The sequence below is a fragment of the Dermacentor andersoni genome, chromosome 1 (assembly GCF_023375885.2).
Source record: "Dermacentor andersoni chromosome 1, qqDerAnde1_hic_scaffold, whole genome shotgun sequence".
NCBI lineage: Eukaryota > Metazoa > Arthropoda > Arachnida > Ixodida > Ixodidae > Dermacentor > Dermacentor andersoni.
This window is the reverse complement of record NC_092814.1, coordinates 246,217,674-246,238,754: the sequence shown is the minus strand read 5'-3', so window position 1 is coordinate 246,238,754 and position 21,081 is coordinate 246,217,674. Positions and strand designations below refer to the sequence as shown.

Below are 21,081 nucleotides of genomic sequence, written 5' to 3'. Positions count from 1 at the left end.
GAAACACAAACTTTGCATGGATGATCTAAGCGGGATGAAACGTATGTTGGCGGCGTGAGTAATGTATCTTTAAGGGTGGAATTCATGTGGTAAATTTTAAAAAACAGACACAGGCGTGATATTTTCCTGCGAATCGAGAGAGGGGTTAGTGACAATGTGTTTTTCATTTCTGTGACGCTGGACAAACGATCATAGTTACGGAAGATGAAACGGGGGGTGCTGCTCTGTTCTGTACGGCTTCGAGGGCGTCGATAAGAGAGTTAGTGAAAGGGTCCCGTACTGAGTTAGCATATTCTAATTTGGAGCTGATAAGCGATTTGTACAGAAGAAGTTTAACATGTGTCAGGGCTAAGGAAAAATTCCGTTTCAGACATCCAAGCATGCGGTTAGCTGACGAGATGATAGAAATGATATGTGCCTTCCAAGCTAGATTTGACGTTATAATGACGCCGAGGTATTTCTCGGAGAATCTCGGAATCTCGGAGAATGTAGGCTGATGGTGAAAACCATTGTGCCGAGATGTTAGTAAAAGAAGGGGCCAGAAGACGGTGGCCACTTTTTGAACGCCATACTTTCCGTAATGTCGATTTCGACTGCACGTGCAAAATGTGCGGTTTGTCTCGTCTCCCTTTTCTTTCCCTCCGTAAATTTATGCGCGTAGATGAATGCGCAACCAATTATTGGATCAAGTAATGGGTGGCGATTGGTGGTGCCTATACCGGCCCGCCTCGTTCGATGCAGATTTAGCAGTTTTTCAATATGTCTTTTTTTTTTTTGCTTTAGCTTGACCGTAAACGGAAATGACGTTTGCGGTATACCGGTTTACCGGAGAGGTGTATGGCAGCGACAACGGTGGTAGCGACTTCTTGTGATGCAGAGTTTAGGCAGAGTGCATAAAAAGCTACTACTACTGTGACCGATCCCTTACTGCTTAACTGCTGGTGTACAGCGTCGGTAGGGACATGATCCTTAACGTGCAGTCATTTTTATCCTTTTCCGTCGACAAAAATTATTATAATTATTATTATTTTATTATTATTTGTTTTGAACACATATATACAATAAACAGGGAAGAGAAAGCGAGGAGCAGGCTGGCAACTGCCACCGGAAGGAGCACAACGCCTGCCTACTCTTCAGAAGGGAGTTGACAGCAACACAGAAATGGAAGATATGACAGAGGGGAGGAAAGAGGGAAGGAAGAGCAACAGGACAAATCTAAAGAATAAAGCGACAAAAACTCGCACAACGCAAAAATTCAGCGACGATTTCGATTCTCCCTAATGCGAAATTTAAGCGCAGCTCTATACGTGTTTTCATTTTGCGATATATTGGCAGGCGCGGACAATCTGTCTCGTACTGCACGTTGCAAACGGAGCGAAGTGTGGCATGACTGCCTCGCTAATCGGGAGATCGCGAGACGCAGCGCGTGGGTGACGCGTGGGCGCAATTCACAGCAGCCGCCGCAGACAGACCTCCGCTCATGCAGCGCTTTGTTTCCCTACATGGTTCCCGTGCATTGGGGGCACGTTAAAGATCCTCTGGGGGGTCACAATTACCTGGAGTCTCCCACTACGGCGTGCCTCATGATCACATCGTTGTTTTGGCGCATAAAACCCCAGAATTCCATATATGATATCGGTGGCGGCATCGGTGAACATACGACGTGCGCGACTCAGGGGCCATCTCGTAGCCATCGTCGCTGCGTCACTACGCTTTTCTTCTCGCGCTCTCTTCGCTATCGCCGTCTTTCGTCCCCGCTGCACTCCGCCTTCGCTCTTTCATCTTTGGCTGTGCTCGTTCACTCGGTTACCAGGGGCGCCGACGCTCGCCGAATAAACGGGCGCCTAAGGGCTGCGCTCTAAAACATTTCGAACGCATTGTAGTTGGACAAAGCGTCACAAGGTGTCGCTACCAGCTTTTCTGCTGCCACGCACACCCTCTGGCAACCCGTTAATCCGTAAACGGGAAGAAATTTTCCGCCCAGCTAAAGCTCTAAAAAATATGTATGTCTAACGCGGCGGCGCTTTCTCGCGTAGAGAACGTGACCGTGGGCGGCGGCCACTACGCAAGTCCCGGCGCCGCGCGGGGCGCCCCCGTGTGCAACCCGTCGTACGGACTTGCGCCGCCACTGCCTCCGCCACCAGCCCCGGAGCCGCCGTCCGCTGACGACGACCAGGAGGCCGAGTACCTGAGCATGCTGCCGCAGGTCGAGGCGCCGCCCAAAGGTGCGACCGCCCTTGCCAGTGCACAGTGATTGATTGATTCATTTCTTTTTTGGACTTGGGAAGATGATTTTTCGGTTATGAGGAAAGCTGAACACAGGCAGCAATTATTGTTATTTGTTTTCAAGACATATATATATATATATATATATATATATATATATATATATATATATATATATATATATACGCACTAGACAGGAAAGGAAAAGCGAGGAGCAGGCTGGCAAAAGAGGAGCAAATAGAAAGCGTGCATCACTCATGAGGCAAGCTTTCTTCTTTATTTAACAGAAATTGGTAAAAAATATACAAACCGATTTACAAATCCAGCTTTCATAAAGTGCCATGATATGCCATTTGCTTATGGATAATAGAAATGAACAAAATGCAAACGAAAATTTTACGCATACATATTTATGAACAAACGAGATTGAAGCAATTTGAAAATATATAAGGAAGAAACTAATCCGTAACAAATAGAGGCACGAAGAAAATGTGAGAAAGCATTGATTTGTGACCATTTCTCGTTCGGTGCTGTGTCTTACCTGAATAAAATAAAGAGGACTACACTGCCTTTTCCTGGTTTTTGCTTTCGCCCTGAATGGGATGTAGGGGAACTTGTCTAGTTAACGTTGCTTCTGCGATAGGTGATTGCTTGCTGTGTTAATTCTTTTTGTTCGTGCATAACGCTCAAACGTGTTATCATTAAAAAGGTGCGCCTGCGAGATAATTTAGCGGTAAAAGTAAACTACATTTCGCATTGATCACCCTGAATCTTCCTATAGATGCGTGCCGTACGTGAGGCCACCATGAAATTAAGCGTCCTGTTGGTTGGCTTCACAATCGGGCATTAAATTTTAAGAAGCCCTGTTTTATTGAATTAATGTAGGTTAGCCACATTGACTTAGGGTTTTCTCTCCGTTCGTCGTGGTAATTAGGACAAAGCTCGGCAACAAACCAAGGTGATCCAGACGAAGAAAAAAAGGAAACGAGTTCCACAAGTGGACAAACTGACCAAGGTATTTTCTTTTATGCTAATCGTATATTGACTAAATAAATGCATGTCTGCTATTCACGTTGCTACCACCACTTACCACCACATTGCTACCACCACGATATGCTTGTCTGTTATGTTCACTTATAAAGCACACTATGATCACTTTGGACGTATTTAATTATAAGGTTAATGCTGCTGCATTCCTTAAACTATATATTTCTGCAGGCACATTCTTCGCTCCTAGGTCATGTTGACAAAAACCACGATTTGTGAACTTCCCGCAAGTAACTTTCCATCAATACCACAAGCAACTTTCTAGCTCGTAACGACGGTCTAAATATGAATGACTTTTGGTACTAATTATTGTCAAGTTATGAATGAACTCATTCAAAGTTGGGAGATCATGACCTGGTGCAAAGTGGTCTAACAGACTCTGTGAGTGCTTGAGAATAAAACGTAACAAAATGTATCAAGATAGTAGAATCATGAAGCAGCGAAGGCGCCTGTAATGATGAAACCGGGTTCGATGCTGACAGGACCGTCATGTGTGTTTTCTGAATTATGTAAACCATGCCAGTCAAGCAAAAATATTTTAGTTTTATCAAAGTTATAATATTAGGTAACTATTATTTCGAATTATTTACAGACTTGCAGGCTGAATTTTACTTGAACGTTTGGTGCTTTGTTGTCGCCTTAGAATAGACGATATGCCATACCTGCAAGTGCGCTTCTCCACGCACCTTGTTTAAGCTAACCAAGATGGCGGACCTCGAGTTAGAATCGTAGTTAAAAGTGCTGACTGGTGACGCCATTTCTGCGCACTCCGTTCACCGCAGCGTCAAAGTTTTCAAAACGCGTGTCTTATCGACAGTGCTACTAGCGGGAACACGGCCGTCTTGGTTTAGGGCAAGTGAAATGTGTGTGGGAAAGCCTGCTTACGGAATTTTGCGTATAGTCCACGGTTCTGGCATAGACACGAGCAAGTTATTGAGAAATGCCTTAAACTGGGTACGTTCTGTTTCATTTTATACAGGTACACCGGACATGGTCTTCTCAAATACGCAGGAGGATCTAGTTCGCATAATAGAAATGTACAAGAAGGGCGTGCCCTTCTCGCAGATTGAGAAGCTGTTTGATGACTGGAAGAAGAACAATGAAAACGCCAAGAACATTGATGATGTAAGTGTGCAGACCCAGCTTCGCGTTCCATTCGTTTTCCAGCTGATTTAGGAGATAGACCTTTTCGAGAAGTGAACAAAGATTCAAGTCCCAATTACTGGCGCGCCTTTGCTTCCACACATCGCGTCGCGTCCGACTTAGGAAGGCGGCAGTCATCCAGAGAAAGCGCGTGCTGCTGTGTGTTCGTCGGCGGTACCGGCCTGTGTTGCATTAGAGAAAGTCCCTAGAATCGTATCTAGCACGCACGGCCGGACTGGCCTCGCACCAAACTGCGTTAAAACTAGTTCCGGTAACCCTGGGAGTCGCAATCTCCAATTGGTTCTCGCCGGCAAACTATTTCCTCCGCGTCTGTGAACGCCTCAAGTGGACACACCTCCGCACGTCGGAAGCGTCTCCCTGGGCCCGTCCGCCTCCGACAGACGCAGTAGGCGCTTGCGTGTCTGGGGCTTTATTCATCATCAGGACAACGATTTCAAAGCAAAAATGAGCTCTTAACTGTCCGGGCGACGTCGTTCGTGGGCAGTCGTGAAAGCTGCGTGACATTTACATACAACTCAACGCATACCTTTCATAGCTACTGGGACAATGTTAGCCGGAAAGTCAGCTTTCCGCAATCGTATAGTATGTGTACTCTCCCGGGCTCACGGTGTCACGTTACCTCGCCTTTTATTGTCACAAACGTGTCTGCATTTTTCTCTGTGCAACTTCGCATCCATTGATTCAGCTATCTCTTACTTCCTTTTCCACAGAGCAATCTCCAGGCGCTTCGTGAGCTTTACAAGCAGAAGCAACGTGCAGTGCAAGCAGCCAAGCAGTCATTCAGTCTCAGTGACCTCAGGCAAATTATCACCGGCAAGGGAAACAGGCGCGGAAGCCGGAGCCGTGACATCCAGCACACGACACTTCCTAACATGGCAAGTCAACTTCCCATGCATTTTTTATAAAATTACCCTTATAAATATAACACAGCCGGCCCTGCTGATGTGGCAGCTCTTCATCAGTCCGGATTATATCATTCTTTCCGAGGTTTTATATCTGCAACTCCTTCTTGTTTTCTTTTTTTTTTCGCCTGAGTGACACTAAGCATTTGGCGCACAGGAGTTCATTCTTACAATAGGATCGCCAAGCAGCAAAGCATAGCAAAACAAGCTGTGAATGGTCTTCTGGTGTGTTTGTGTTCGCGCCACAGTCTTGTCGTGAGAAAACAAAAGTAGGGTGCCAAACAAAATGTGTGGTTTACATTAAGACGTTCCAGCTTCCATCCGGAAGTCTTGTTCATTAACTGTTTGAAGAACTATTATTCTTTCATTAAATTTTCACCTTCGCTATATTGCTTATCAATGAGTTATACTACATACTATTGAAGCAATCTTGACAAAGCTACTCGGCTAACAAGTGCGTCGTTTTTTGTTAACAGCCTAACCAGACGATGCGTGTACTTGGTACTTAGCGGATATGACGCCGCATGCGCTATTTCGGAAGCGTTCTGTCAGATTACAATTTAATACTCCTCTTTTGCGTCGCTTTAATGCGAAAGCTGGATCACATAACGGCGCCCAAAATCCTCCAGTGCTGCATGTGTGTGACTCCTATTCGTCAACAAAGAACTAAATGAATCAGCACTTCCGCCTTTCCAACTGCTATAAATATCAGCAGCTACAGCTGTATGAGCTGTTGGCGAGCTGTTATCCTTTTGTTCTCGGTTGGCTGCTATCTCGCGGCAGGAAAGCGGTGCAATTCGTTATATATATCTATATATATATATATATATATATATATATATATATATATATATATATATATATATATATATGCGTACGTAAAGAAATTACGTTAATTAGTTATTTAATTATGTATCATAGGTGGCTATGTCAAATTAGCAAATTGAAGTCGGTCCTAGATATTATCGAGCTGCGCTTAAAAAAAACCTTGAAGCAAATTCCTGTAAGAGCTACGCAAACAAATAGTTTACGTAGGCTTAAATTAGCTGGTACACCCTGTATATACTGAATATCCGAAAAGCAACTGTACAGTGGAAATGGGGGTCCTAAAATTTGAAGTTTTACTTGAGGCAGTGCAGTGATCAAGGAGACGATGAGAAACGTCCACCTGCTGGACGTGTCTGCAGACGACGTTGCATATTGTTAGCCACTCGGTGGACGGCTGCTGGAGTACACCCGTCCTTTGGGTGCACCCCGCAGCCGTTATCAGGTGAACTACGGGTCTTGCGCTATCGTATCCCACTTGAAACTGCGCTATCATTCACAATTGTCGTCATAGGTATGTTTATTTTTCTCACTGCACAATTACCTTTCGGACGTTCAGTGCATGAGCCACGTGCTTAATATGGGGTTTTCTGTCACCTACAAGAGACGCCGCAGTGGGGAGGGGGGAGCTCTGAGTTGATTTTCACCGCATTAACGTGTACCTGAAGCACTGCGCACTATAACCACCTCCTGTATTCTACCCTCTCGCTATGCTGCCGCCGCGGCCTGGAGTCGAACACGATACTTCGTGCTCACAGTATAGAACGCGTTACATCCACTGATCCAACGCGATGGGCAACAATGTTTATCGATTTGCGTCTTCTTCATGCGAGCCATTGAAAGGCGGCAGAAACTTGCGTGTCTCGCAAAGAGGCCGCTGGTTCCGATACAAAAATGCGCTTCGCATTTATTGGGCTCGTCGTGTGCAGTTGCAAGGAGAGCTGCCGTTGCCACACGACGATTCCGTTATGCCGTTGCGCGGGATTTCGTCCGCAAAAGAATACGAAAGCAACGGGTTGGCAGCGCGTCACAAGTCTCTGATTTAATCTAAACGATGTGTTACTTTTTAAATCCGTGCTGCTGGCTACGTGCTATAGTATAACACTTATCCTTGCGCACCGATAGTTACAAGATCATGCCTTGGTTGATGACTTATAGTGTCGGGTTATTCATTACTGCAGGGCAAGTTATAACATCGATACTATCCTTAGTTTCTGCTTTCACAGTTTTTTTCGTGTGCAGTACGCATTGTATTGAGCTGCTTAGATTCGGGCTACGTTAATCGTGTCTGTGTATTTTTCAAATTCTAAACAGAAGTTGTTTTAGCACCGATCCTGACTGCGACACTCGTCATAGACAAGTAAGCACGCTGCCGCAAGCCGAGGGCCAGTCTTCTGAGAAAATCCAGATGCTAAAGAAGCCGTAACAGTCGCATGAGCTATAATGTGCAGTGTCATGACCGATTCCGAAGCGGCAACGTCGCTCAGTATACGTTCAGGTTCTGTCTGAGCTCTCGAACCAGTTCACGGGAGTAGATCCTGGCACGTGCTACAGGCGCACATTGTCTTCCATTAGCTCATGTTTGACGTTTCGTTCCATTTCTTACAGAAGCAAGACGACTCCACTGACGGCTGTCGACGTGTCAGCACCCTTAGTGCCGTCTCAACATCCAGCAGTGGCAGTAAGTGAAGCACCGAGATATTCAACCATTAGTTCAGTGCACTCTTCCTTGTTCGCCATAAATCCTGCTTCTTTTACGTTATTGTATGCTGCGAGCCAAACTATACATGGGTACTATCTGTAGTAGTATCCAGTAATAGATATAGTACCTACTCTTCGTTTATGCAAAAGTGTGCTGTACAATAAGCATATCTATCCGACATCTGCTGCTCCTTTTCCCTTTTACTACACAGAGATACAGCAGCAGAAAGACAATAGCACCTTGCACATAATGAACGGGAAACGATACACTTATGGCATGTTCGAGTTGGCGTTTCAGAGCATTCTGGCAGCTTTACGAGACTCTTGAAAGACAGCTTGCGTTATCTCGAACGTGCCCTTGGGGCAAGGGAACGACAAAACAGCAGTGCAAACAATCAAAAGGGCATTTATTGCGCCTTTTATACACCAATCTAGCCAGCCAACTTAAAATCAACAAAACATGCCGATGGGCGGTGACGAATCGAGGAAGTCCGACTCACCGCGACAGGATATCGAGCGAATATGTTCGCCTTATGCCAGACACGAACACCTCATTGTTCGCGCACCCGCCGTGGTTGCTTAGTGGCTTTGGTGTTGCGCTGCTAAGCACGAAGTCGCGGGATCAAATCCAGGCCATGGCGTCCGTATTTCGATGAGGGTGAAAAGCAAAAACACCCGTGTACTTAGATTTGGGTGTATGTTAAAGAACCCCAGCTGGTCAAAATTAATCCGCAGTCTCCCACTGCGGCGTGCCTCATAATCAGATCGCCGTTTTGGCACGTAAAACTCGCATTTTTTTCTTAATCGTTCGCGCCAACAGTCACGCGAACGGCGGCGCGTTCGGACGATCGTGTTCGTCCATCCCGGTGCTCCGCTCCGAAGCATCACACGAGACGGTCCAGCAGACAGGCGCGCGACAAGTCCGCGCACTGCGTGACGGCGTGACACCAAGCCAAAAAGGAAGAGCCATTTTGCGCCCAAGAAACCCCACCGTTAGGAGGCGTTAGCAGCACAACACCTCGTGCCATCTCTCGTACTTTGCTACAACTACACCGACCGCCGGCGGCTTTTAGCCGGATTACAGGGGATGCGAGAGCCGTGTGCAGAAAACGACACAAGGGGCGCAATAGAGTCGAGTGTCCCCACAAGCTTTGAAGCGGTATTACAGGAACAATGTTGCTTTGTAGCGATATTCTGCCGTCATTATCATCATTGGGAACTGCTTATGCTCGGAGTAAGCCTTAGTTGTCTTACACAGCATTTGCGATGTTTCCGGAGTGCTCTGAAACGAGCAGTCGAATTTGCCATTATACTATTCACATTAAAGTTTATTGTTATTATTATCATTAGTAGGTCGTAATAGTAGCAGTTGCAGTAGTTTCAGATAAGCCCTTGTTTCGTATCAAAGGAAAGATTTCTGTTTAGGAAAGTGCGAGAGGGACAGATACAAGTGAAGAACACAGCATGAGCGCTTTCCCGACTGTGAGCCCAGAGCAACTCGCCCAGTTTGCTATTGTGTTGTCGGAAGGCAGCCGGCCCGCGGCTCATTCCCTTCTCTCTGCGCAGGCTCCACTTCGAGCGACCGACTGAGCACCCTGAGCTCCATGAGCGCGTACGACAGCGGGGCGCACTCGGACTCGTGCGAGGAAGGACGGCCGCCGCCGCGGCCCCCGCGACTGCCGGCGCCGCGCAACCCCAAGGCGGCGACGCACCAGTACTACGCCTTTGCGCCGGGCAGCGCCGACCGGAACAACGCGCCACACCACCAGTCGCCGGTGAGCAAGCCGCGCGTGTCCACACTTCGTCAATTAAGTCTCCTATTGGAGGACAGGGAATCGTGTTTCCCCGGGAAGGCCTTCTGCTCAGAGCAGCCAAATGTGTCCATCACGCCGCACCAGAGCCCATGGCAGAACACGAAACGTCCGCAGATGCCAAGCCCCGCGCTGTTCCTGACGTGCCGCTTCAGGTGGTGTCGTTATTGTTTATAGACTGCGACAATTTGGTTTGTAAACAGCCTGCTAACCCAGAAATACTAGTACCAAAAATAAATAAATTTCTTTACAGAAGAAATGAACGGAATATGTAAATATCGTAGTAGCGAAGGTATTTCTCACCGGCTATTTAAACAAAGAAGACTCGCTAACAAAATACCTATCAGGGTATTTCAACTTGCGGCCGAACCTTAGCGGGCATCTCACCAGGCCCCTTTGGAAATTTTGGTTATATACATGGATGGATGGATGTTATGAGCGTCCCCTTTGGAACGGGGTAGTGGGTTGCGCCACCAAGCTCTTGCTATTATACTGTCTAATGTCCTACCTATGTTAAAAAGAAAAAAAGAAAAAAACACTATGAATTCCTACAACCAAATTTTCTGATCCCCTATTGCGAACTGTGCTTTTGTACGTTTCCGTTTTTTGTCGTTTCCCTACTTTTATTGCACCAATCCTCCAATCGCCTCTTACTAATCCCTATTGCGGACATGTTTACTTTTCCACTGCTCTCGCTGAACCCAAGGGCTTCAAGGAGGCCAGTGGTGCCTAAATTGACCGCTAGGTAGACGTCTTCACATTCTAATAGAACATGCTCAATAGTTTCCCTTGTTTTACCGCAGCAAGCACATGCTTCTTCTTCCTTCTTATAGGTCACTTTATATGTGCGTGTTCTAAGGCATCCCAATCTCGCTTCGAAAAGTAATGAGCTTCCCTTTGAGTTATCATAAATTGTTTCTTTCCTGATTTTGTTTTTTTTCCTCTTAAGTATAGTTACTCATGGCAGGATTCTTTTCCATTGCCACCACCCATGAGATCATTTCAGCCTCTCTGACTTTCCGCTTGACGTTCTTTGTTGCTGTGTTGCCCACCCTACAGGCCGCATACTTGCTGGTAAGCTTCCTAGTTCTTTTCCTCCACTGTGAATCAATGTTTTTCCTGTACAGATACCTCGACTCTCTCCCAGCCCATTTACTTTCTTCCATATTCCTCAGTCGTTCTTCATACTCAATTTTACTGCGAGCTTCCCTCACTTCAAAACTAGTCCAGCCCATATCACCCTGCACAGCTTGATTTGTAGTCTTCCCGTGAGCGCCCAATGCGAGGCGACCCACTGACCTTTGGTTCACATCGAGTCCTGATTGTACCCCTTATTTAAAGCAAACAACCGCATTTCCAAAAGTAAGGCTTGGAACCATTACACCTTTCCACATACCTCGGAAGACCTCGTACCTATTGTATCCCCATAGCGCTCTGTGCTTTATTATAGCTGCATTTCTCTTCCCCTTCACTGTTAGTGTTTTTACCTGTGTTTCCGTATATCTATTGCCTTCGTTTATCCATATACCAAGGTATTTATATTCTGTTACCAGAGGTATTTCCTGACCCTGTATGGCCACTGTCTGTTCACTGTTTTCATTGAATACCATAACACCTGATTTTCTAACACTAAATTTCAAACCTAAATTGTTGCCTACCTGTCCATAGATATTTGCAAGATTATACAGTAGAAGTTGTAAAGCGCCATCCAGGGAGCGTTGTGGCGCAATAATTTTTTAGAAATGTTAAAGCCAAATTCAACGAAATTTCACTTTCGGTACATATGTTTTAAATGAGTAATATATACCACTAAAGCAATATTTGCAAAGATGCATGCAGGGTGATAATTGCATAGTTTTCTCGTTACCAGCCTTTAAACAGCGCCTAAGCAGACGACGCGTGCACCTGGTGGTTGTCGCTACGACGTAAGTCCCGGCACGCTGCATCCGAGATTTTTCGGCGCAACTTGCGCAGCCGTGGGTGTCGCCTCATCTCGGAGGTCACGCGTCACTGCGGGCGAGCTGTAATGGCGCCGTTTTTTTCCCACTTTCCATATCAAGAACGACTATTTTTTGCGAGCTTTTCTTGACGCTTCCGCTCGTATCTCAAACGTCAAATTTGCACGAAGGCCCTCCTCAATATCTGCACCATATCAAAGTAGGCTTGTTGCGCGGTCCAAAATTTTGTAGTAGTTAGTCGAGGAAGCAGTGGGCGGATAGAGGGAGAAAGTGTGTGTGTCCGGTCTTGCTGCGCGCGCATTTTCCAGAAGCGATGTTGCTCGCCCTATAGTCTCGCTCGGGGCTACTGCTGGCTATTGTGCGCTGCAGGCGCTGTGCGTCTTAAGCGCAAGTGCCGCGCGTATCTCTGCCTAAATGTGCCTGCGTGTGATTTAACCTTTCAGATCGCGAAGCCCGCCAAAAAGGCCAAAAGGGCCTGATAACGGGTCACTGTGAACTAACAACCTTTTTTATAGCACTCCCTAGGGCTGCGTAGTTATTGAACTTGGGCGGGTAGGCTGCAGTTATTTTGATTCATTGCAATAATTCGCTGACGCGAAAGATGCACCGCACATGAATGGTGTTCACGGGACAAGCTTTGGACTTCCAACAACTCTTTACTACAGAAACTGGAATATTTAGTAAAGATTAGTAGAACTCTGGAATTTGTTTCTTGCGAATCGTCCTGGTGCTCTGTCAGATTTTAACGGCGGCAAATCATAAAGGACAAGAATGCACACCTTTGGTAGTGAGCCCAGATGTGAAGTGGGTCACAAACATCTAGTATTTTATTCACAAAGCGAATGTCCACTGAAGCTTGACTGCAACATGTTCCCTTTGCTAAGCTTAGGCGATAATTAGCGTTAAACTGTATGCCGTCTCTAGAGCGATTTTACTGAATCGCCTCCTGTCAGTTTGAAAGCAGAAGAGAGGTCGATACCGAGCGTTGAGAACCACAGGAAAAAAAACAGTAAATATCTGCTCGCAAGCCATTTGAAGAGCAGCCGTTGAGAGTGGACATGTCATGCCAGTCAGCTCTCAAATGAGAATTGTGGAGTTCTCACCCGTGCTCTTCGGTCTAAGGAACGACAACAAAGTAGTGCAAACAATCACAAGGGCATTTATTACACCTTTCATAGACTAATGCCTGCTAGCCGAGTTGCTATCCACAAAACATGCCGATGGGCGCGCGACAAATCGCGGAAGTCCGACTCACCGCGACCGGATAACGATCGAATATGTTCGCCCCATGCTGGACACCAATGCCTGGTAGTTCGCGCGTACAGTCACGCGAACGGTGGCGCGTTCGAAAGATCGTGTTACTCCATTGCAGGGTAGGCTTCGCGATACAGTCTCACAGAAGCATCGATCGGTGCACGCGCAGAACGTCCGCGCCGCTTGCCGAACCCGAGCCAAAGAACCTCCTTTTCCTTTTTGTGCCCAAGTAACCCCGCCGTTAGGTGGCGCTAGCTAAGCAACACTCGCGCCATCTCTCGTGCTACCCTGCACGCATACAGACCGCCGCTGGCACCAAGCCACGCGCCGAAGCCGGATTACAGGAGACGGGAGCTATGCGGGAAAACAACATATCAGGGGACGCGTGAGAGTCGCGCATCCCCACAGAATACATAGAAGCTCTGGCTGACATGGTCGTTTCAGCAAAAAGCTTCACGCAGAAAGCTTCTTGTGAGAAATGTACGCTGGCACATACCTGCGCACGTGGGGGGCGGCAGATAACAATTCACAAGAAACATTTATCTCGTTGACTACCTGATGGCTGATGAATATTAACAAAGTAATATATAGGCCGTGTTATTTTGTAAATTAAAGGGGCAGGTTTTATGTTCCCCAATTTCGAACTTTTTTGCACTCATGAATGCATTAGATCCCAAGTATACTTCCAGACTGCACGTACATTTTCCCATCTGGCATGATAAGAAACATACTGTGAACTTTTGGCGGTCTAAACTAACTTCATTGCTTTTCATTTCACGATACTTTCGCGTGCAATACTTCAATGAGGACCTATTGAAAGTTGAGCGCCAAATTACAACCGCCGCGACGAAGGCAGAAAAAAGCACTCCGCCAAACATTTCGCGGTTGTTTTGGGGTATTGATAAAAAAATAATACCTTCACCGTCAACACCTTGATAGAATCTGTTGAGCAATGTTTGCAGTTCAAAAACAAGAAATAACCACTCCAGAGTTTCGCGTGTCCTCCCATCTCCTCAAATGACCAATTTCTTGCAGGCTTCCCCACAGACCGGAAACGTTGCAGCATCCACCGTCTCAGAAGTCAGGGCGAACAGCATACCGTCAAGCATCTCGCTGCATGGCAATATGAGCACATCAGGTAGGTTCGCGGTTTAAAAAATTACGAACACTGTGAGAGGCTCTTGCACACTTTTGAGTGCCGATTAGCAAGTTCCTCAGCACACTGTCGTATCCCTAAATATAACTGGTGATAGCATGTGATCTGTTTACTCCAGTCTTTAGCGGGGAGAATCCAACTTTTTCCACTTATTAAGACAGTGGCAAAGAGCTGCCCTTTGGACGACCGCAACTGGTTCGTTTCGCTGTCCAGCAGTGCATACACCTCGCAAGACTCAGCTTGGCACCTTTGAGGCGTTTAGATTAAGGCGTAGAGGCTCGTTATTTCCCACGCCACAAGCGGCTAATAAAGAACCGCCGTTTGCACTCCTATACAAGTTATGCTGTTCTCATGGCAATCAGTATCATCAGTCTTCCCCATGCTAGGGTACCGCATTACTACATGACTGCTTTAGCATAACATCGCGAGCTATCGGACATTCAACGACAAGGAACGATGCAAGACTACAGTGACCGTATTGTGTCATTCCTTATCGTTAACTCTGTCTCCCCAGTTGTTTTCCTCGCTTCTCTATAATTAATGGCCCGCTCACATTCAAGTTCTGTTCGCAGAGCTTTGGTAGAAACATCCGCTCACTTCTTTTCGTAGCAAAAGCATGAGCTAGGCATTTGAGGGCGCTTGCGTTATGCTAAGTTATGCTACCAGAATAAGCAGCATTTCGTACTTCATCATTATTATGTCTGTTTAGTTAAACTATACTTACTGCATGCTTCTGGAACCTACCCGTCTTCTGTAGGGAAAGCAGCATTCTTGTTTATCATGAATGCTCGTCCAATGAACCTAAGGTGCTGTTGCACTGCGGTACAACTTGGTCAACATCTTATGCAAACAAGTTGTCGTTGTTGGCCCTGTCACATCGCCTCTTGCTTTGCCACCAAACACCCGCGATTCGCACATTTGTTGCCAAACATTTAGGGAACTTGCCGATGTCAGCGACGTGACTCCGCAATGTCCCAAAATTGTCATGGCACTGCAACTACCCTCCACCACAGTACAGTTCAGGTGTCCGCCTTGGGTGAGACGGTTACAGTGACCGCGAGGGGATTGCCTTCCAATGCCCAAGATTTTTTGGACATTAAGGCTTGTGGTACATCGACTGCCAGCGCCACTTGTCGGTAGCGGGCGCGGCGCAATCATGTTACACGATGGGGAACGTCCTTCAAAAATAAAAATACCCATAAAAGGGCATGTTTGGAGCTAGTGACGAAAAATTCCTGGCTATACACCCCAGCAGCCACTTCCTCATTCTCGTGCAACCAGAAGTCTTGCGAGGCGGATGTGCTGTTCTGCATAGCACAGTTTGCGTTAGTTGATATCAGCATTATTATCGGCACTACGCACAACAGGATTGTCATCAAGCAACCATCTAAGTATCACCAAAGTTTTCATTTATGCATGTTCGTTGAATTTGTTGTTAGCGTGCTTACCAGTGGGCTTCATCCACGCCACTCGGCTATGGAGGGCATGAGTCGGGCATTCCCCGTCTTCCTCCATACCCTTATTTATTTCATTTTACTTTCTTTCTTTCTTGGGGCGGGGAAGGGGGGTGCAGGATGGGGAGGTTCTCGATATATCTATGTATATATCTACACATACCCTAGCTAAGGCTAAAAGGACAGGCAGGTGTGAACGGACCTGAAAACGCCCGCGTGCTCAGTCAAACTGTCTTGGTTTCCCGCAGCCAAGTCAGCAGTGGTGAACCCATCGGCGGGCGTGTACTACGACATTCCGCAAGTGCCGCGGCCCGTCATCGACCATCGGCACAACCCGCTGCTCGACTACGACTTCCCGATGGCCGCGCTGCGACGTGTCGCGCCGCCTCCCTGCCCCCCGGAGCCCGACGACGGCCGGCACTACTACGACATCCCGAAGTGGGGCGCAGGCGGCGCCCCCCTTCCCGCGACCCCGTCCAGCAAGCAGCAGGTGCGGCTCAGCATTCCCGACATACCCGCACCTCCCGTGCCCGATGACTGAGCGCCCTGCTGGTCAGGAGCGCGCTCGAGCCACCGCTGGGGACGCAGGCTGCAGCTCAGATGTGCAGCTTGAATGAGGGAGCATCACGAATGTCGGGAACTTCTGCGCCACATCTGCGATGCTGTGTTTTACTGTCGCCAGTGACGCTGGAAAACGAGCAGGAGCCATGGCGTTGAGTGTTTAGCTGTCGGTGGTTTGCTGCCACATTTCGGGCGGTTTCACCAGATTAGGCAAGCTTTTGAGCAGATTGGATAGTTCGTGCATGTTCCTTGCTTGGACTTGTATGTGAAAAAGGAAATTTACCTTCACGATACTCATTCATATAAATATGAGAATCTTCAAAGAAAGAAAAGGTGAGAAAAAAGTCGAGCCTGTCAATTGGCTCGCAACAATTTTTTTTATTTCCTAAAAGCCATTCACTTGCAAGAAAGGTGGATGTACCCAGAAGTCACTGTGCTTTCCCTATCACGCAGCTCGGTTATGCACGGCGTCTCGGATTAGTGGCGCCGTTCGTGTGTTAAAGCATACGTCACGAAAGGGCATGATCTCTCTTCGAGGAAGAGATCGTATTGTATGAGTCAGTCAGTGTTCTTTTTCTTTTTTTTTGGATCGCCGCCAATCGCTGATCTTTCTTCTTTTTTTTTAAAGAAGGAAGCCATGGCTTGTTTGCTATAGTTTGCTTTCTGCCCTCGTACCTTTGTGCCATTTTCGCACCTGTTAATAGGCAGCACTGTCACAATTCTGTCCAATTCTGTTGACTGCTTGTCTGATGCTCGACCTGATCGTTGACGTCAACTGGAAATACCCACTCGTCAACCTTTGTCTTTGTTCCCGAGTTCCTGTTGCCTTCAGCGCTGGACTCCGCCTGTACCTAAAAGCAAACCAGCTAAAGAAGTGTGCGTACTCTTATTAAGTGAACAAACTAAATCTTGTTCGCTGTGTACACACGCAGATTACCTGCCTTTCGATACAGTCCCCTTCAGTGTTTAGTGAAACGACTGGACAGCGTGCCATATAGCCAGAACGCCGCTACAATTAAAAAAAATGGCTGTGTAATTATTTTTATACGTGGTTGTTTGAAGTTGGGTGGAATTGCGATCGTTGGTTTAACCCGAACTTTTCCTACTGAACACTTTGCATAAGGTCGCACTGCGGTCTGAAATCGGATCACTGCTCTTGTTACGTTCTGCGCAGGGAAAGTGCCAAATCAATTTATGTACCAGACACATTGATCCGTCGTGTACGTTTCTGCGAAGATAGTGAATACTATACTCCATAATATTCATATGTGCACTTACTCGAAAGCAAGCTACAAAACACTAGATAGCAGTCTATCCCATAGTAGTATTTGTCATTATTATTGTTAATAATTGCGTGTGAGCCGACCGATGACGTGACCTTGCAGTTGTATTCTTTCTAGTTACGTCTGTCTAATATATATATATATATATATATATATATATATATATATATATATATATATATATATATATATATATATATATTGTAACCCACTTGTACTACGTGTCCACGAAATTAGCCGGATATCTGACCACAGCTGCGCAGCCTTCGCTTTACCGTTTGAGTACGATAAATGCATCTGTACACATAGCAGTCGGCAGAAAGGCGCAGTTATTTTCCTGGTACCAGCGTCATTGTTGTTGAATCTGTGCAACGCGCATGTTACCTCAGATGTTTCTTGTCAGCGGTCTTCCTTACCGCTTTGCCGGGATGTAATACCTCGATAAACATCTAGTCCACAGAGAAACCAAAACGCTGAGAATCGTGTGCGCTGTTAAAGCGATTGAATGGCTGCGAGAGGAAGTAAGTTATTGTGATGTCCATTTCGTGTGTATGTTTTTTTTTTTTTTTTCACCTTATTCAAATTTTTAATTTGGGCCAGCAGGCCTCGATTTGCACTTGTAGTCTGTCTCAACAGTCATATTTGGGGATGGATGCGACTTTTTGCTCACACTTTGTTCGTGGGCTGGGAGCGAGCGAATCTTCTTTAGCGGCTGTTACAGTTTGTGCGAGTTGCCGTATGCATACCGAAAAAGGCTGAACGTAGCGTCAGCACCTATAACAGCTCGAGCGTAGCCAAGTGGCTCTATTAACCAAACACTTTGCCACGGAAACAGTCAGCAAGAATATTCCTTGAAATCTAGTTCTGTCTTCCGTTCAGGAAGCAACAAGCTCCTGCCAAAGAAAACTGCAACCTCGTGTGAAGTTAACGAAGCTGCGCTGCAAATCGATATGTTTTTTGTAGCTATGCAAGCTAGAGTTGCGTTACCTCTGCCTCAATGCTCCATAGCAATCGAAATGCCGCGCGCTATGTGCCTTTTTTGCAACTCGGCTGCAAATGCAACATTGTTGTCTCCGCCTCTGTGAGTGCTTCACGCGCGCGCTTTTGGCATCCACCGCGTGCTTTACACGCGTAAGCGAGACAAAACGTGCGCTGTAGCATATATATATATATATATATAAAGTAAGCAGCTGGTGCGCGTTTACGCTGGCTTTCATTGTGACGTGTACACTAGCTGTCTGCGCCGTATAGTCTTTCTTGTTTTGTCGCGCGACTTTATGGGCATTGTGCACCACAATTTACAATTTTTTACAGCTGCGCGTGGTCAAGTCTCATGCAAGTGCAGAATATAAATATGTCTGATGAAGTTTCTCTAGCTCTTGAATAAATATATTAATACCCAGTCATTGCTTCTGTGTTTTTCGCTACACTACGGATATGCAGTAGTGTATCTACAAATGCGCGCAAATTCACTTGGCGCATATAGAAGTCTGTATTTCCTCTAGGTTGTGTGCGTTCTAAACTCGAAAAAGGTTTAGTTTATTTAACGCGCAACTAAGTACAGTTGAACCAGGCTCGTACGCAATTTAAATACTCTACTCAAAATACGCTATCCTAAATGCTTTCCAAAGTAACTTGGTATCCTTCAAAGGAGTGTGGACACCAAATTGAGAGGGTAAATTGACTACAGCATAAGTTTTGCATGCTTACGAAGTACGCTTTCACGAAGTATGACTGACAGCAGACGGCTAAAAGGTAATTTATCTAAATTTTCGAAGTCATGAAACCTGCAGGCTCCCTTCTCCTGACTCGTCGCGATAGCCATCACGAAACCGTCGCTGTTGAGAGCAACATAGTGTGGCGTAACGACTCTGGTGGCGACGAATGTTCAGAGTGACTGCACGTGCGTTTATCGAAACACGGCCGGGAGACGCCAGTGTGCGGCTCCCGTCTGACTCCTGCGTCGACGAACGTGGGCGCACGTGTAAAATTGAGCAGACGACGGATGAGTTCGTTGTCGTCAACGCTTTGGTGGTTCACGTGAACTCCGTGACCTCGGGTACTCGTGATTTAGGCATCTAAGGTTATCCACCCCCTTCTGGCGGAAATATTGAAAGGAAATCGTTTTATATTACATTGATGGGGACACGATCGCGCATATTTTGACCGCTATTATAGTCCCATAGATGCTGTGTATTACCCAATAGTAAAAAAAAAAAAACATCACTGGAGAATTTGGTGTGTACTCTCCTTTAAATAATTTGGCAACTCAGTATTTTTTCTATGACTTCAATACTTTTCAGAGTATCTTGTGCTCAGTGTTCAAGATACGCCCTTCGTCACTGTCAGGTGCGGTATGGGCGCTGTCAGGATTGGGGGCTCAATCCCATCGCTCGAGATCCGTCGCCAAGATTGGAGTCCGGCATGAATTCGAAGGTAGCTGGCCCATGCCGTCGTCCAACTTAAACACGCTGAGGACGTTGATGAAGGGAAGAACTGCTTCTCATCGAGAACGAGGAAAATGGGTTTATTTACAGAATTTAAATCAGTCTAACATGACTGCTTAAGAAAAAGAGTGTCAGTCCAACATGACTGCTCAAGAGAAAGTGTGTCAGTCCAACCTGACTGCACGAGAGAAGTGTGTCGAGCCTCCGCCCAACAGCCGTTTTTAAACACTCGGTCCTCCGGCGATGCAAGGCAGCGAATGTTCGTTTCGTCATCGCAAAACTAGCCGCCTCCCGCGACAAGGTGACGCGAGCGTTCGTTTACTCATTGTAAATTCGCCGTCGCCCCGCAGACCAGTTTACGCACACACACACGCAAACACACAGGTGCGAAGGACTGGAGCCGACGACAGAGGGGAGTCGTTCCGCAGTATCGTTTACGCCTACACACACGCAAACACACAGGTGCGAAGGACTGGAGCCGACGACAGAGGGGAGTCGTTCCGGGAAGCTCGGAGACATTCTGGGTAGCTCGTTGTCCCGCTGCGGCTTGCTCATGCGTAGCAAAATCAGGTTCGCGCTGGGGACCTCGGGCACAATAGTTCGTCCGTCGAACCCGTTTCGTCACAACGGAGATGGGGCTCGTGGATGGAGGCGGTTTTCAGCACAAAGCCCGCTTCTTCGAACGCAGTCTAGCTGCAGCGACGGAGAGTGGGGGATGCGCGCCTTGTCCCCCAGTCGTAATTGGGTGGCAATTTTTCCTTGCAGCTCGCCATTCTTAACAGCGCCTCCATGGCCCGAAAAATCTCGACTGTCTAGCGCTGACAACCGCTAGGCAGGAAGAGAACGGCAGGTGGTCAGGGGGGGGATTGATGTCTTGGCTCGCAGCGACCACTTGTGTATTGATGTCACCGCCCCAAAACATCCAACAAGGACAGGCAACTGCAAAATGAACCCCACAACACGGCTCTGCGCCGAGATGACGTGCATTGGCTCTCACTTTAGACTCGCTAGGCTTCAAAAAAAAAAAAAAACAACAGAAGTGCAGAAACAAAAAATGCTGCATTTCGCTATGCCAATTTCTGAAGCAAATTCCTGCTGACGAATTCAGCAATCATGGATGTAATCCTGCTAAATGAGAGGGGATCTTCTTCGCTTAATAAAATTAGCACTAGTAACCCTAAAATTTAGGCGGGACCCTCAAACGCAGAATTCAAATTAGCCTGCTGAAACCATCCGCATTGCTATGCAACTTTCCCTTCTTATATCTAACGGAGAAGTTGTACTCTTGGAGA

The 21,081-nt window shown here is 46.8% G+C and overlaps 1 protein-coding gene across 3 annotated transcripts in view; it reads left to right on the top strand.

Moving 5' to 3' along the window:
- stumps (DBB domain-containing protein stumps) overlaps positions 1–17,506 on the top strand; it is an 85,783-nt gene extending 68,277 nt beyond the window's left edge. For all 3 annotated transcript variants that reach the window (XM_055063609.2, XM_055063610.2, XM_055063608.2), the window contains exons 8-15: positions 2,037–2,225; positions 3,161–3,241; positions 4,253–4,398; positions 5,148–5,312; positions 7,773–7,845; positions 9,432–9,640; positions 13,924–14,026; positions 15,747–17,506. In XM_055063609.2, coding sequence (XP_054919584.1) covers positions 2,037–2,225; positions 3,161–3,241; positions 4,253–4,398; positions 5,148–5,312; positions 7,773–7,845; positions 9,432–9,640; positions 13,924–14,026; positions 15,747–16,039 — 1,259 coding nt within the window. In that variant the 3' untranslated portion in view covers positions 16,040–17,506. The remainder of the gene's footprint in view (positions 1–2,036; positions 2,226–3,160; positions 3,242–4,252; positions 4,399–5,147; positions 5,313–7,772; positions 7,846–9,431; positions 9,641–13,923; positions 14,027–15,746) is intronic.
- The last annotated feature ends 3,575 nt before the right edge of the window (positions 17,507–21,081 follow it).